At 44.7% G+C, this 15,298-nt stretch overlaps 1 protein-coding gene across 2 annotated transcripts in view; it reads right to left on the bottom strand.

Moving 5' to 3' along the window:
• Window positions 1–15,298, bottom strand: part of UBE2F (ubiquitin conjugating enzyme E2 F (putative)) — a 123,892-nt gene that overhangs the window by 48,447 nt on the left and 60,147 nt on the right. For both annotated transcript variants that reach the window (XM_020972128.2, XM_020972127.2), the window contains exon 5: window positions 12,110–12,177. In XM_020972128.2, coding sequence (XP_020827787.1) covers window positions 12,110–12,177 — 68 coding nt within the window. The remainder of the gene's footprint in view (window positions 1–12,109; window positions 12,178–15,298) is intronic.

Below are 15,298 nucleotides of genomic sequence, written 5' to 3'. Positions count from 1 at the left end.
CCATTTTGTCCCAATACTCTTTGGGAAACAGGTTATTTAGAGGCAGCTAGGTGGCACAGTGAATAGAGCTCTGGGCCTGGAGCTGGGAAGACTGAGCTCAAACCTGGCTTTAGAGCCTTACTAGGTATGTGACTGTGGGCAAGTCACTTAATCCTTGCCTCAGTTTCCTCAAGTGTAAAATGGGGGAAACAACAGCCCCTTTTCTCCCAGGGTTGTTGTGAGGACCAGAGAAATCATACTTTAAAAACACTTAGCACCATGCATGGCACATAGCAGGCACTTAATAAATGCCGGTTTCCTTGAGGTGGATTTTTCCAGGGCGTCAAGTCGGATCATTGTAATTACAGAATTTAGTTTAGTTGTTATTATTTTAAACTCTTTTTAAGAAGACTATTAAGTAAATCTGTAACCTAGGCCTGGTAGAATACAAATACGTACGTCACTGTGAGACAGATTTCCTCTATAGCCAAAGACATTAGTTTATATACTTAAAGAAACTCAAGAGTCATGGAGATGCAACAGCTGACATTTCTGGAGAACTTTATCAAATTTCCACTATCTCTTTTGAGCATGTCCCTGAAGGAAATGCTACAGATTTTCCTAAGCTCATTTTACAGGTGAAGAAACTGAGGCTGAGAGATGGAGTGAATCCCTCACGGGTTGGGTGGGATTTGGACTCAGATCCTTCCTGACTCCAAGCCTGGAACGAGCCTTTCGTAAAGCCAGGGCCTCCCTGCCTGAGACGATAATTTTAACTGAGATCTTTGGGTTTAATCTTGAGGCCCTGTGGTTAAAAGCAAGTTTTGTTTAGTCAAAAGCTGAATAACTGATAAGAAGGAGCAAAACAGAAACTCAGTGACTGCACTGGCACCAAGCGAGGACGCGGGTGTGAATCAGTTAACAGCCAGGCCCTGTCTGGGGTGCAGTTCGAGGCTTCGATGAAATAAAGCAATAATAAAGCTAACATTTACATATCACATGCCAGACATAGTGTGAAGAGCTTTACAAATACTGTCACCTTTGATCTTCACCACAATGCTGGGAGGTAAGTGCTGTCATTATTATTCCCATTCTAAAGATGAGGAAACTGAGGCAAATGGGTTTGAGTGACTTGCCCAGAATTAAGCAGCTAGTAAGTATCTGCGGCTACATCCGAACTCAGACCCTCCTGACTCTAGGCCCAACGCTCTATCCACTGCTCCTCACACTGTGTCTTTGCTAGGCCCCAGGCACTGGTGGGGATGCAGAATTCAATAAATAAAACAATCTCTGTTGCCCAGAAGTTTGCATTCTGACAGGGAAGACAACAAGGACATATCTAGGTATGCACGTATGTATGTGTATATACACATGTGTGTATGTATATATGTATAAACACATACCCATAAATATAATAAAGAGAATAAGTACAAATAAACCCAGAGGTGTCAAATACAATGTAGCCTGAGAGCAGCTGTGGGGATTGTAGGAGAGGCCTCTTAAAATCCAGGAGACAGAGATGAGGAGAGAGGCAAAGGCAGTGAGGCCGGAGATGGAATGCTAGGGGACGAGCAGAGGGAAGACGAGGACGGGCAGAGTAAGGAGGGAAGGACAGGCCGGGGCAAAGGTGGCAAGGGAAACAAAGAGCACACAGAGGAGCTCCTGTTTGGCTCCAGAGGCCACGAGAAGCCCCCGGAATTCGGGAGAGGAGAGATGTGGTCAGATCTCCCCTAAGGACAATCACGATGGACTGGAGAGGGGCAGGGGGGCAGATGAGGCACAGAGAGCAGTTAATCAAGGTCTAAGTTCTCTTTAGCTACAGAACTGTGATCCTTCTGTTTGGAGGAAATGGGGAGAAGACGAGTGGGAAAAGGTGTGAGGCAGTTTTAAGTTTTATAGCCTCTTGTCTCCTGCTCTATAAGGAAAGGAAATGACCTGAGAATGGGAAGAATGGGAAGTGAACAATGGCGGAGGGAAGAGGGGGAAAGGGAAGAGGAAGAAGCATTTATTAAGTGCCTCCTATGTGCCAGGCACTGTGCTAAGCACCAGGGATACAAAAGGCCAAAAACCAGTTCCTGCCTTCCAGGAGCTCACCATCTAATGGGGGAGACAACATGCAAAATATACACACAAGTGACACACAGGAGATGAAGGAAATACTGAACAGAGGGAAGGCTCTGGACTTTGGGGGGGCTGAGAAAAGACTGGGTCTCAGGGCAGCTGGAGCAGAGGTGGGGAGAGCAAACATCCTATGGGGCTTTCATAGAGATAACTCGAATTCAAGCTAAGATTCAGGCTGATGACTTAAAAAGGTACAACGGTAGACTTATGGGGTTTTTTTTAAAGTTTTGCCTAAAATAATGATCTGCCTTTTGTCAAGTTTAGCAGCTTACTTATGATAATTTTGACACTGATAGTCCCATAGCAAAGAGAAAACCTAATCCCTTCACCGCTGTTTTAAGCTCCTCCTGCAGTCAGATGCTCATTATAGGAGCAAATCTAAGGCCAGAGAGGTTCAGTGCCTCTCGTTAAAGACAAGGGAGGAAGGAGCAGAGCTAACGGGAGCCCAGCCCTCCCACTTTTCCCTGCACTCCTGCCTCTGGGAGGCCATCCTCCCTGGTCACACAGGCAGTAATTCAGTGGCTGAGCCAGAATTTAACGCCACAGCCTGTGACGGTGCTGCTTCCCACCCCAGCCAACAACCAAGTGAAACACACTTGAAGTCCTCAGGCCTCTTGGGGAGGCTGTGTGCTCCAGGCCCACTGCTGCCCCTTGTCGCTGCACGCCTCGATTGCAGACACAGGATCTACAGACCAGGGGAACGAGTGTTTACTCCACACCACCCCCTAAGATGTTCTGAGTGGCATACCACGGAAGGAGAGGAGACTGCTGACAAGCTGGAGAGAATACGACTGGCCTCAAAAAGTCAACCCGCGAAGCATGGGAGGGAGACGGCAGGGCCAAACAGCTCCCACGAAGAGGCTCGGGGCTTCCGAGTCCACCCGGCTGTTTCTTTATATGGACAAAACGAAGCAGGAAGAAGCCACGATGTCTGGTTCAGCAGGCAGAGGAGTTGCCCCCATCTCTAGGTGACAGTCAGCACTCCAATCTCCTGACCTCCCAGGCAATGCTGAGCATCCCCAGAGGATCATTTCCAGCAACAGCTAATGAACATCTGCTGCTGAATTTTAAAAGGCTTGTCACCTGTCAGACCAATCATATCTATTGTTGTAAAGCTGACAAACTCCTGTCATACATCCGAAGCAAACAACTGCCCTTGCTTCAACGGAATCAGCCTCTCACGCTGCGCTCATCAGTCAAATGTGGCATATTAAAGAGCCCCAAATACATTAATCGGTCCCACGCCAACGAGCAAAATCCTCTTGCTGCTCAGTACGACTCTCCTGCCTACGTTCCAGACCCTGCCCTGACTGGCTGACAACCCAAGACGCTTTCATCTGGAAGGGGGGCTCAGGTGGCTCTGGGTCAGGGGAGACAACAGCTGGACTCTTCACTTGTTTAAACTCTTCCCATTTTCACGTAACAACAGGATGGCTGAGGCAGGGAATGGACAGTGCCTAGGGGAACAGTCCTGGACTCAGGAAGCTCTGGGCCCAGGATCTGCCTCTGACCCACACAGGCACATGACCATGGCCTAGTCATTTCATCTCTGCCCAGGACACTCTCTAAGACTACAGAGTTTCAGGGCAGGGGCTGATCTATACTGGTAGATGAGTTTCCACAATGGATGGCCATACACCAAAGAAATCATGAGTCTGAACTGTGCCCCCCCTTCTCCCCAGGAGAAGTGATATCCCTCACCTGCTGAAATGTCCATTTCTCAGTGTTTCTGCCTTAAATAAATTATTCTACAAAAATCAGATGCCATAGTCTATCTTACAGATTTCAAGAACACTTTCTAAAGAAATTGGGGTTACTCGACTAATCAATCCATACCAAAAGTTTAAATTCTTAAAAATTTTCAAGTTCTAAATAATCAGGATCTTGTGTTAACATGTTCAAAACAGATATATTTTGTTTTCAGACAACAATTGTCTCCCAACCTTCCTCCCCTACTCCCACACCTATCATACTTTCCCATAGAATTAAGAAAAAAAAGTTAAGCAAAGCAATATAATATAACAGTCATAACTGAATAGGCTTTTTTTTTTTTTTACTCCTGTAGTTAATAATTTCTTAACAGAAAAGAAAAAAGTTTGTTGGAACATCAGCTACCTGGAGCCCCAGTGGCCGCTGGATATGGTCTGAGCCGTTATCTCGACATTACTGTAGTCACCGCATAAGGTGTTCGTCTCCTTCTGCTTCCTTTATTCTTCACCAGTCTGTACAAGCCTTCCTGCGCTTCTCTGAATCCTTCAAGCTCATCATTTCTTGTGGCGTGGTCTATGCCACTGCATTCAGACGCCATGCTTCGTTTAGTTGCTCCCCACTGGCCGGGACACAGCTTGTTCACAGCCTCTCGCTCTCACAAAATTGCGCTGCTATAATCTGGTTGTTGTCTTTTTTTGGATCTCTAGCATTTAGTCCAGTGCCTGGTACACAGTAGGTGCTTAATAAATGCTTACTGACTGTCTGACTGCCATTAGCCTCCTTTGGGTGCAAATCCTGTAGTGCAGAGGTGTCAAACACACATTGTGACCGGCTGGCAGAATCAGATGAAAATGTAAGTGGTAAATATTTAACAAAATAAATACAACTAGAATGTAACTAAAGTTCACATGTAGTTTTTAAGTTACTATGTGGCCAGGGCAATTCAGCGGTTACAGTTCCTATCCGTGTTTGACCTCACCTGTGTGTCTCGGCCAATTTGATGGGCGTGAGCTCTGACTTGGGTGTTGTTTGAATAAACATTGCTCTTGTCAGTAATCTGAAAGTTTTTTCATATGGCTGAGCTTTTGCACTTCTTGGTTTGAACATTTTCATACTGTCTGACCAGTAATTTTCCGTATGATTGTGAATGACAGATTTTTATCAGAAATGCTGGATAAAAAGGTTTTTTCTCAACTCATAACTTTTCTCTTTATTTTTTAAATAAATTTTTTCGTTAATACCATTTGGTTTTACATAATCTGCATTTCCCAATATATCCTTCTCCCTGCCCTAAATATCCTCAAAAGAAAGAATAAAAAACCAAAATGAAGCTGTTCAGTAAACCTAACACGTCTGGTAGTGCTCCACACCAAAGTCTTCCACTTCAGTAAGAAAGGGAGAAAGACATCTTCTTAACTCTCTCCTTTGGGGCCCAAGCTCTGTGACTGTGACGACACATTCCATTTCACTGGTCTGTCACTGTGCTTCTCTCCCTTTATGTCGCTGCAGTCATCATGGATAGCATTTCACCAATCTGTACAAGTTCTTCTCTGAATTCACCCACTGATTTCCTGATTCTTCCAAACTCAGCAGGATCCCTCCATGTTCACGGCCCACAACTTAACCACTCCCCAGTCTGCTGCTGGTTTCTACTTTGTTTCCAGCCTTTCTGGCTCTCTGGGAAGCGCTGCTACTTATGCTTCTGTTTCTATGGGACCTCTCTTTTGATCCCTGACCCCTGGCGGTGGACTCTCTTGGGTCAACGAGCATGAACATCTTAGTCACTTTCTCTGAGTCATTCACCAGCAGGGCCAGATTGCTGCCCTCTTTTCCAACGTTCATCTAAAACCGACGATTCTCATCTTTTATCAGTTTTGCCCATCCTAGGTGAAGCCTCAGACTGGTTTTTATTTACATTTCTCTTATTATTAGTGATTTGAAACATTTTTTCCTTCTGGTCGTTTGTGACTCTTCTTTTAGGAATTGTTCTTCTCCTTTGACCACCTACCTAGTGGGGAATGACTCATTGCCTTACAGATTCCAGATGTCGCAATTTTATCAAAAATGTTTGATTTGGAAAACCTCTTCCCCCAAACCATAACTTTTCTTTGAGTCTACTTGCATTGATTTTTGCTTTTGAAAAGCTTTTAAATGGTCCATGATCAAAACTATTTATGAATGTTGTGGCTTTCTCTTCAATGGACTCTTTTTCATTTCCTTCTGGCTCTTCTTAGCAATATGCAAAAATGCTGATGGTTTTTTCTCGATTTCTGCTGAAGCACTTAATTATCTCAACTGGCTGATTCTTTTTATTCTCAAGATTTTCTGAGTGAATGGTCATATCACCCAGAAGGAGGAACAATTTGCCTCTTCTTTACCCACGCTTAGTCCCTTAATTTCTTTATTTTAGTTGCTGGAATTAGAATTTCTAGTGCCCTGTCAAATGTTAGTGGAGACTATACCTATGTAATTGTTACAATCTTGATCTTTTACACCAACTTGAAGGAGCTGGCCTTTATATCACTGTACCAGCATTTCCCTAACAAATGTGGCTATAGACTATTTGAAGGCTTAAAGCGTACAGTGAAAGAACTTTGAAATGCTGATCTGGAGGGGCCTGTAACAAGGAACATCCCCAGGATAAAATGGGCCATAGGGAAATTTGGGAGCAAGACGGAGGAAAGTTATTTCCATACCCCCAAAAGATATGTCTATTAACTAGAGAGGTGACCTGGTCAGAGGGCTAGTTTGTTTTGCTTAATTTTATGTCTCTATTATAAGAAAGGGTTCTATGGCGAGGGGGGTAGTTATTGAAAAGTGATAGTGATATTTTAAAAAGTCACTAAATAATTTTTTGAAGTTGGGCTATATTTGAAGTTTGATGCATAAAAAAATTGAAGTAGATTATAATGTTCTTAACTTGTAAACAGGAAAAATGAAGTTTTACTCAAAGCACAGTAATAATATACTTTTAAAGTTATAAAGGGCATTATTTTATTCATATAAAATAATGAATTTTTAGAGATGAAAGGGACTTTAGTTTTAAATTTAAAGGGAAGAGTTTGATTAGAAAAAAAGAAAGTACACATATGTTTTTTAGAAATATGTTATTAACTTGCTTAATCAGTATTCTGATAAAGAAATCTAACCATATTATCATGAAAAATTTAAGGACAAAGACATAGAGAAGGCAGAAAGCATTTAAATATGCTCTACCCCAGGGGTGGGGAACCTGTGGCCACATGTGGCCCTCTAGGTCCTCAAGTGCAGCCCTTTGATTGAACCCAAACTTCATAGAACAAATCCCCTTAATAAAAGCATTTGTTCTGTAAAACTTGGACTCAGTCAAAGGGTCACACCTGAGGACCCAGAGGGCCACACATGGCCCTGAGACCACAGGCTCCCCACCCCTGGCCTACCTCCAAGTTACATAAGATATCACTAGGGACCCAGAGTCAGATCAAATGACTCTAGGCTCAGAAGATTTTCACAGTATTACAGATTTAGAACTAGAGGGATGGAGGGGTCATCTAGTCCAGTCCCCTTCATTTTACAGATGAGGACATGAGGTCCCAGAGAAACTAAGGGATGTCCCCAAAGTAAAGTTGGGTTTCCATGATATTGCACTGTCTTGGGTGCTCAGTCGCAGTCTTCTAGTTCCTCACCACTCAAATAATCAGAACCTGAAATGAAGTTTAGTTTTACTGAATAAGCCCTATTTTTTTTGAATGAGGCTCACCTGTTCCTCATAAAGATGATTTTCCCAAAAATTAAAAGAGAATCAATATCTGATTTGGTAAACTTACAAAAAGAAAAAAACCCAGCTAACAAATGCTTTAACTTACTCTTCTATAGCACAAAGAAGCAGGATATATGACTCTAGGACTCTAAGTCTGAATTTGGGGGATCTAAAACAAAGTCCCAACCCTTCTTGTTCACAAGAGATGCAGAGCCTCTTTCCCACACGTAAAGGAACATGAAAGAAACAAAACCATCTTAATGCCTAAATTAATATTTAAAACTAATAAAATGTGATGCAATACAAATTTAGTTTGATATATATAATGCAGAGGCAATTATTAAAGCTAAGTTCCCTTAAGGAAATGGCTCCTGCCAAAAGGTGTTTGCTTTGCTCTCGTGCGCTCTGCTCTTCTCAAATGTATTACTTGAGCTCATCTGTCCTAATGCATGAAGGAATGGCTCCTTAATGAACAGAACCCATTTATCTCTTTTTAATGATTACGCCTAGGCGGCACATGACGGCAGGAGAGGATTCTCCAAAGCAAAAGCCACTTATTCCTGTAACCTCAACTACTCCATGTGACCCAGCGGAGGGCACGCTCCAGTCACCCTCACCTCATTCCCATTCTTGCTGCTGACCCTCCCTGATGAACGCAATCATTCACGAATTACTCGAACACCCCCTGACCTCCAAAGAGCATGGCCAGGGTTACTGCAGCCCAATCCAAAGGGCCACAAGTCGCCAAACCAAGTTTCCAAGAGGCAGGCCAGTTTCATTACCAACAAGCATCACTGCCAGGAGTAGTACAACTTTGCAGTTTAAAGAGTGGGATCAATACATATCTTTTCCCTCTTTTTTTGGTATAAAAATAAATATATGACAACTCCAAAGTAGAGGACATCTGAAGAACAATTAGAAAAGATTTGGGGGTTAAGGCATCTCTGTTTCTAATGACTGACCTGAGAGTTATAGCATAGTCAAAGCCACCCACGTGGGCTCCCCTGCCCACACAGTTGTGATGTTTTCATGGTCGGTCCTTTCCATTTAAATGGAGTACAGAACTCCTGGTGAGGCAAGGCCCTCTACCAACACACACCTTCTGCTTTTCTAAAACCTGTGCTGTGGCCCTGAGCGGGGAAGTGTCTGGCCCAGACCCCAGAGGCAGATCTCCACAGTAATCCTTCCTCCCTCCTCGTCCCACAACTCACTGTTTAGGCTCTGGCTCCTGGGCGATTACATCTCTATGGCAACTTCACTCAGGTTTTATCTAACTTGGATGGTCAAAGTACCTCTGGCCCTACTTTTGACTTCTAATGGAGTGTGCCACAAACATGGCAGTTTCATGCCCAAATTCAGCTGTAATCGACGTTGGTTTGTCAGGAATGAGTACTTATTTTCCTCACTGACTCTTTGTAACATTTGTCTGGAAGCTCATGGTGAGAAGGTATGTATACTTGGTGCAACTGGAAGTGTAGGTGGGCAGTGAGCCCAGTGAGGGCTGGGTAGCAGGGATACCTCCAGCCTGCATACTGAGAAGTTTATCTCAAATGAATGGCTAAAAAAAAAGTAGAGCTATCTTGGGAAACTGAGTTCTTTTTCATTTGGACTCACTTTCCTATATAACATATCTGGTTAAAACTGCCAGCGTGGCAATGCCTCTACACACTCAGCAAGCGCCTTGCTGACTTCCTGGTGAGGTCAGGTCTCACACAGGAATTGCCAACAGATCAGTCATGGGGCCACAGTCATTGATCACACACTGTGACACACGATGTACTGGAGTTTTGTTTTTGTTGTTCAGTCATTCAGTTGTGTCTGACTCTTTGTGACCCCACGGACCATAGTCCACCAGGCCCTTCTGCCCTCCACAGTCTCTCACGGTCTGTCCAAGGTCATGTCTCCATCTCATCCTCCGCCATCTCCTTTTCTTTTTGCCTTCAATCTTTGCATTGTACTGGTGTGAAATGCCCCAAGAAGCAGAAACTGATGGGATGCCCTCCTCCTCCTGGTCAGGGGCACTTGAAATACTGGCAGGAGCTGACAGGGGCTCACGGGAGCCAGGATTTCTGGAGAGAAGGGGGCTGTCCAGTGGTGGAGGTGAAGGCACTTAAAAGCAGGCCTCTACTACTTGTGCTGGCTGGACTCCAGAACTAGCCATTTTCTAGTCAGGAGGCCCTGAAGCCCTGCCTTCATTAGGAGGTGTTAAATGAGGCAACAGAATTAGAGATGGGGGATCTCTAATCAAAATTCTGATTAAAGCCACAGGAGAAATTTTGCCTGAAGTCTATCTTGGCATCTAGTTTCGACCCCTATACTTTGGGTCTCCCTGGGTCCTCTGTTTCCTTTCTATTCCATATACTCCTACACACCAAGGTACCCCTTTAGCTATCAAAAATTCTATCACGGTATATCTTCCCACATGGATACAGCTCATAGCCAACAGCACTGACAGAGGTCACCTTTTGTGACATTCCCAAAGATTAATAATGCATATTTCCATAATGACTATTAAAATTTTTTAAAATAAAAATTCTCTTTTGATAAGAGAAACCTCCCACAGAACCCTTCATCTGGCTTGGTCCACAATTCCCATTCACTTGGGAACTACATGGAACAGAAGAAATTATAATTGGGCACACCAGGCTACAGAAAGATTTCTCCTAGAAAAAGGACCAATAAACAATAAAAACAGCTAGAAGAGCCTATGATCTATCCTGGCTTCCATTTGATTCAGGGGTTTTAAAAATATCATTGCCTTGACTCGAGTCCTAACATCCTCAACTACTTAAAGACACGGCAAATTTCAAAGGCGTCAGGAAGTCAGAGAAAAGAAGCTTGGCTTCCCACTGCATGTGACAGGAAGGCTTTCATAAGGAGCTTGGACTGCAATCTAGCAGCTCGCAATGGTGAGGTGGGAAAGAGAGAAGTGAAGAGCAGTCTGAGCAGGAGGTGAACAGAGTGGACTGTAGAAATGCTCAGGGCTAATCTCCAGCCTCTTATCCTGGACTGAAACAGTAGGGATTTCACAAGAACACAAAACAAAAAATCCCCAAGAAAAATATACTGTATGATGTCAGCTAAGGAGAGACAGAACTCCACCTTATTAGGTTTTACCCCAACAGACAGAAAGAAAAGAACCTTCATTTCTCCACTTTGAGATTAGATGGAATGACCCAACATCACCAGCGCGTTATCATGTACAGCCAGCTGATTTGTGGTAACTGACAACATGGAATAACCTTCGGGCAAAGTAAGGTCAAGGGGCATGACTTCAGAACAGCAGGGGCCAAGAAGCCCCAGGGCAGAAGAGCAGAAAGAGCACTCGAATTTGGAGTGAGAACCGTTGGGCCCAAACCCAGCTCTTCTATTTACAACCCATGTGACCTTGGTCAAGTCCCTTGGGTGACCCTCCGGACCAGAGGACCCACAGATCTGGCTTCCTGGGGCCTCAGTTTCCCATTCTATCACCTGAGGGGGTTAATGTCAGCTTTCTCTGAGGTTCCTCTCTGCTCAGTGTCTCCGCTCCTAGGAACCTCATTATTAGAATAAGGGTCTCCCCTAAAAGGCTGTCTGGACACTTGTCAGCACAAACATGGCAGTTTCATGCCTAACACGGCTTTAATCGACTCTGCTTTGTCAGGAATGAGTCCTAATTCTCCTCACCAACCCTTTGTAACATTTGGTCTGGAAGCTCGCAGTGGGGAGAATGTGTGTGCTCAGTGCAGATGGAAGTAGGGGTGGGCCGTGAGCCCAGTGCGGGCTGGGCAGTGGGGACAGCTCTAGCCTGAAAAACGAGAAGTTCATCTCAACTCAAGAGCTAGAAAAAAGGAGTAGAAAATGTTGTCTTAGGGAACTGGGACGAAATAAGGGGGAAAAGAAAGGCTACGATCTCACGGGATCCTATAGAGGAAAAGAAGAGAGCCCGAACTCCTGAAGGTCAAGGCCCACAGCTCACGTGCCCAGGAGTGTTTGGCACAAGGTCACTGACTCACAATACAGAGATGGGAAGAGACACTTGTAGGCCTCATCTTCTGCTACAGTTTTCTGGGATTGTTCATTCGGCAGGCTTCTGCATCATAATTAGATGCATATAAATAACCTGTGTAATGAACACCCACCCCCAAGCCCCTTTCCTCTGACTGGTCAAGTATGATGCCCTCCTTTGGGAAACCTTTCACTGGGAGGAAGGGGAAGGCTGCATGCTATCTGGCTTCCGACCCCACTTCAGGTCTCATTTATCCATAATCATTAGAGCATGACTAAGTGAGTCCTGTGCAAAGAAACTATCACCTTGGGCTGTATTCAGAGAGGAGCAGGCTGTCAGGGGCAATTCCACTGTGCAATCACACTGAAATGGTCTTAGAAATAACCCAGGGGTTGGTCACTCCTGAACACGGGAGACTCGGCCCCGAGGCCTCTCCCTCCCTCGACCACCATCCAGCAATGTTGCGTCTTGATGGGGAATGGGAAAAACAGTACCAGGGGGCAGAGGCCAGGCTCTCAAATACACAAAAGTCCGAGAAAACAAGCAAGCAGATCAAGATGCCGACTACTCACCACCATGTTGTAAGCATCAGGGACTTCTATCTCAAACTGAAATTTTCCACCCTGGTAGTGACCCTCATCTATCAGAAAACACACACAAAGAAAAGAAAAAGAAACCTTTAAAAAATGAAACAAAAAACAAATACCACATTAGGATAAGGAGGAGAAAATGAATAATGTTTTGAAAGAACTACACGAGAAAGTTAGGCATTAGAAAAAGGGCAAGAGTTATAACCTAATTTCATTTGAACAAATCTGGCTAAAATTATTTTCTCACTCACTTTCAATGATAAAATCAGAACATACACACTCAGAAAATATTCAAAAGAACGAATTGTACGGCTGTGGTCAAGACTGGAGCACCTGGGTCTGTTTCTTCATCTCCCAAAGGAGGAGTTGATTTGGCTCAGGCACTGCCTCCTTCATGAAGCCTTCCCTGGTTGTCTCTCTCTGCCCTTTCCTAGAGCTCTCCTTTGCCCCCATCTCACCCTCCCCACATTTTATCTGTGTCTGTTGTATCGCTGCTAGTAGAGTATAAACTCTCGAGGGCAGGCAATGCCATTTTTTCCTCTTTATCTCCAGCACCTAGCCCAAGTGCTTAATAAATGTTTGCTGATGGATTGATACACTGACACTGTCCAGCTCTAACAATTAGGATTCTCTTCTATGAGAACTGATGACTTCTTGCCTCCAAACGTAAGTCAAGCCCTTTTCAGCTTTCTCCCGATTCCGCACACTTGAGAATCCTATCTCTACACCTAGGGATGTGCCTTCTAGTTGGAGTATTTGCAATAGTTTCAGTGCTGGCTTAAAATAGCACCCTCTTTGACAATGGTTGACACTGCCTGGCACACAATATTCAAAACTGAAAATATTCATTTGAGTATCCAAGTAAACAGATTAATCGCTAATCACACAAATTCTACAATTTGAAAATGTGTACATCATCCTCAGATAAAACGAAGGGTTCTTCCCCATCCCAACAACACATTTACTGCCTTGGCAAAGTAGCAGAGATTTGATATTTTGTTTCCATTCAAATCAAACAAAGACCAAACATGACTCCCTCTTCTCTTTGCTTCTAACAAATTGTCATCCAATTCCATTTCCGTAATGCGCTTCTGCTGAAGCACTTCATATACCTTATCCCTGGGCTCTTTGGGGACCTCAGCACTCAAACCACAACAGGAAGTGGCCAAGAAGACCTTCGAAGGGATGCGGGAGACTTTTCACAAGTTCAAAGGCAGGCAAGAAATAAACAAGCTTCACAGACTGGTTAGTGCTGGATGAAATGTGACCTTCCTGACCTGACCACGGCAGCTGAGTCCTGGGGAAGATCAAAGCTACTGGGGGAGCGAGGCCCCTTTCCATGGCCCCTGCTGTTTTCTCTCTGCGGCCTCTGTTTTCTCCCTCCTTTCCTAGTACGTGAGAACACACGTCTCTCTCGCTCATAAAACCCTTTCTTAGGCCCTTTCAGTCCCATAATTTAAATTCTGTTTCTCCACAAGCTATGGGTGGCTCCTGAGTCACAGTCAGAACACTGAAGTGGCCTCTGTCCTTTGGGTTCAAAGGTGAGACACACGGTACTACCCTAGCCGTGTGAGTACCACTAATGGGAGGTGCCATGTGCACTTCACACAGAGGAAGGCTGAGCACCGAACGAAGTTGCCCAAGCTTCAGAGGTGTGGGAGTGGCCTTTCAGCTTCCCCCCCACCCCCCAGGTAATCAATTCCAATTTTGCAAACAAACATTTTTCCTTTCTTTCTGCTCAAAGCTTCTCCATAAATTTGGCTTAACAATGTTGCTTTGAAACTTGGAAATGGTAACTAGGCGCTTCTGGGATGCGTGGTGAGTGAGTCAGTGACTCCTTCTACCATACAAGTTACTCTCTCCCAAATCTGAAACCCACACTCACTTTACTCATGCACACACACATCCACATGGTCACCAGGTCTGACATCAGATAATCCAGTGAGAAATTACAGTGTCTGAGATTCCAGATGGGGAGGCTATTCTGCATCACTGGAATAGACAAGAAGAAGCCTTAGGTTTATACCCAGTTTTGCCACTAAATCTTGGATGACTTTAGGCAGCCTGGGTCGAACATTTTTCACTTGGCAATCTGAACCAGAGACCCGTCTGCTCCTCCTCATGTGGGTCAGCTTTTTAATACCTCTAAAAGCCCCACCCACTCTGAGGCCATCTTTCCTGCTTTCTGGTGAGAAAGAAAGTGATATCAACAACCACAAAAGCGACAAAAAAGAGGAAGGGGGCATCGCCATCCCGTAACTCCTGTCCAGCGTGGGCTGGCTGCTGCAAACATTCTTTTCCCTGACAGCTCACAGCAGATTCAAACACCATCAAAAGCAAAATCATACAAGCAGGCTCCAGATAAGTCTTGGTCAGGAACCTCTCTCAATGCAGGGATTCAGAACACCAAGAACACTGAGACGCTGAGGCCAGGACAAAGGCTTCCAGTGGCCAGGCCGCCCCCATCACAGTGAGGCAGGACTTTGAGAAGTGTGGGGAAAGCCAGCGTGTTGTGTCCTGTCTTCCAATTGGAGGCTTTCTTAACATGGGGTCCACGAAGTTGTTTTAAAAATAGTTTGCTAACCGTAATTGGTATGGTTAGTTTCTTTGGATTTCTCTGTATTTCATTTCATGCATTTGGACATTTTATCCTGAGGAGGGAGGGGTCCATAGGCTTCAGCAGACTGCCAAAGGGGTCCATGTCACAAAAAAGGTTAAGAACTGCTACTCTAAGAAGGTAACCTCAGGCAATCATTGCAATATAAACCAAATAGGGTTCAGGGACAGATTGGAAGGGACATGATATGGTAAAGTAGCTCACGATGACCTCATGGAGTGGGCAGTACTTTTATTACAATGCAACCTCGGGGCTATCCTCCACTCTCTCTCTCTCTCAGCCCCATCTCCAATCCATGGTCAAGTCCTGTTGTTTCCTCTTCCTAACGTCTCTCCAATAACCCGCTTCTCTCCTCTGACTCTGCTGCCACCGCTCTGGTGCAGGCCCTGGCCACCCCATGCCTGGACTATTGCAGTAGCCTGCTGGGGGTCTGCCAGCCTTGATCACTCCCCACCTCAAAACAAACTTAAACTTCAGTGGCTCCCAACTACCTGTAGGATCAAATATAAAATCCTGTTTGGCGTTTGAAGCCCTTCGTGACCTGCCCCGTCTTA

This window comes from Phascolarctos cinereus, unplaced genomic scaffold, assembly GCF_003287225.1.
Source record: "Phascolarctos cinereus isolate Bilbo 61053 unplaced genomic scaffold, phaCin_HiC Scaffold_5;HRSCAF=322, whole genome shotgun sequence".
NCBI classification, from domain to species: domain Eukaryota; kingdom Metazoa; phylum Chordata; class Mammalia; order Diprotodontia; family Phascolarctidae; genus Phascolarctos; species Phascolarctos cinereus.
This window is presented reverse-complemented; position numbering and strand designations above follow the sequence as displayed.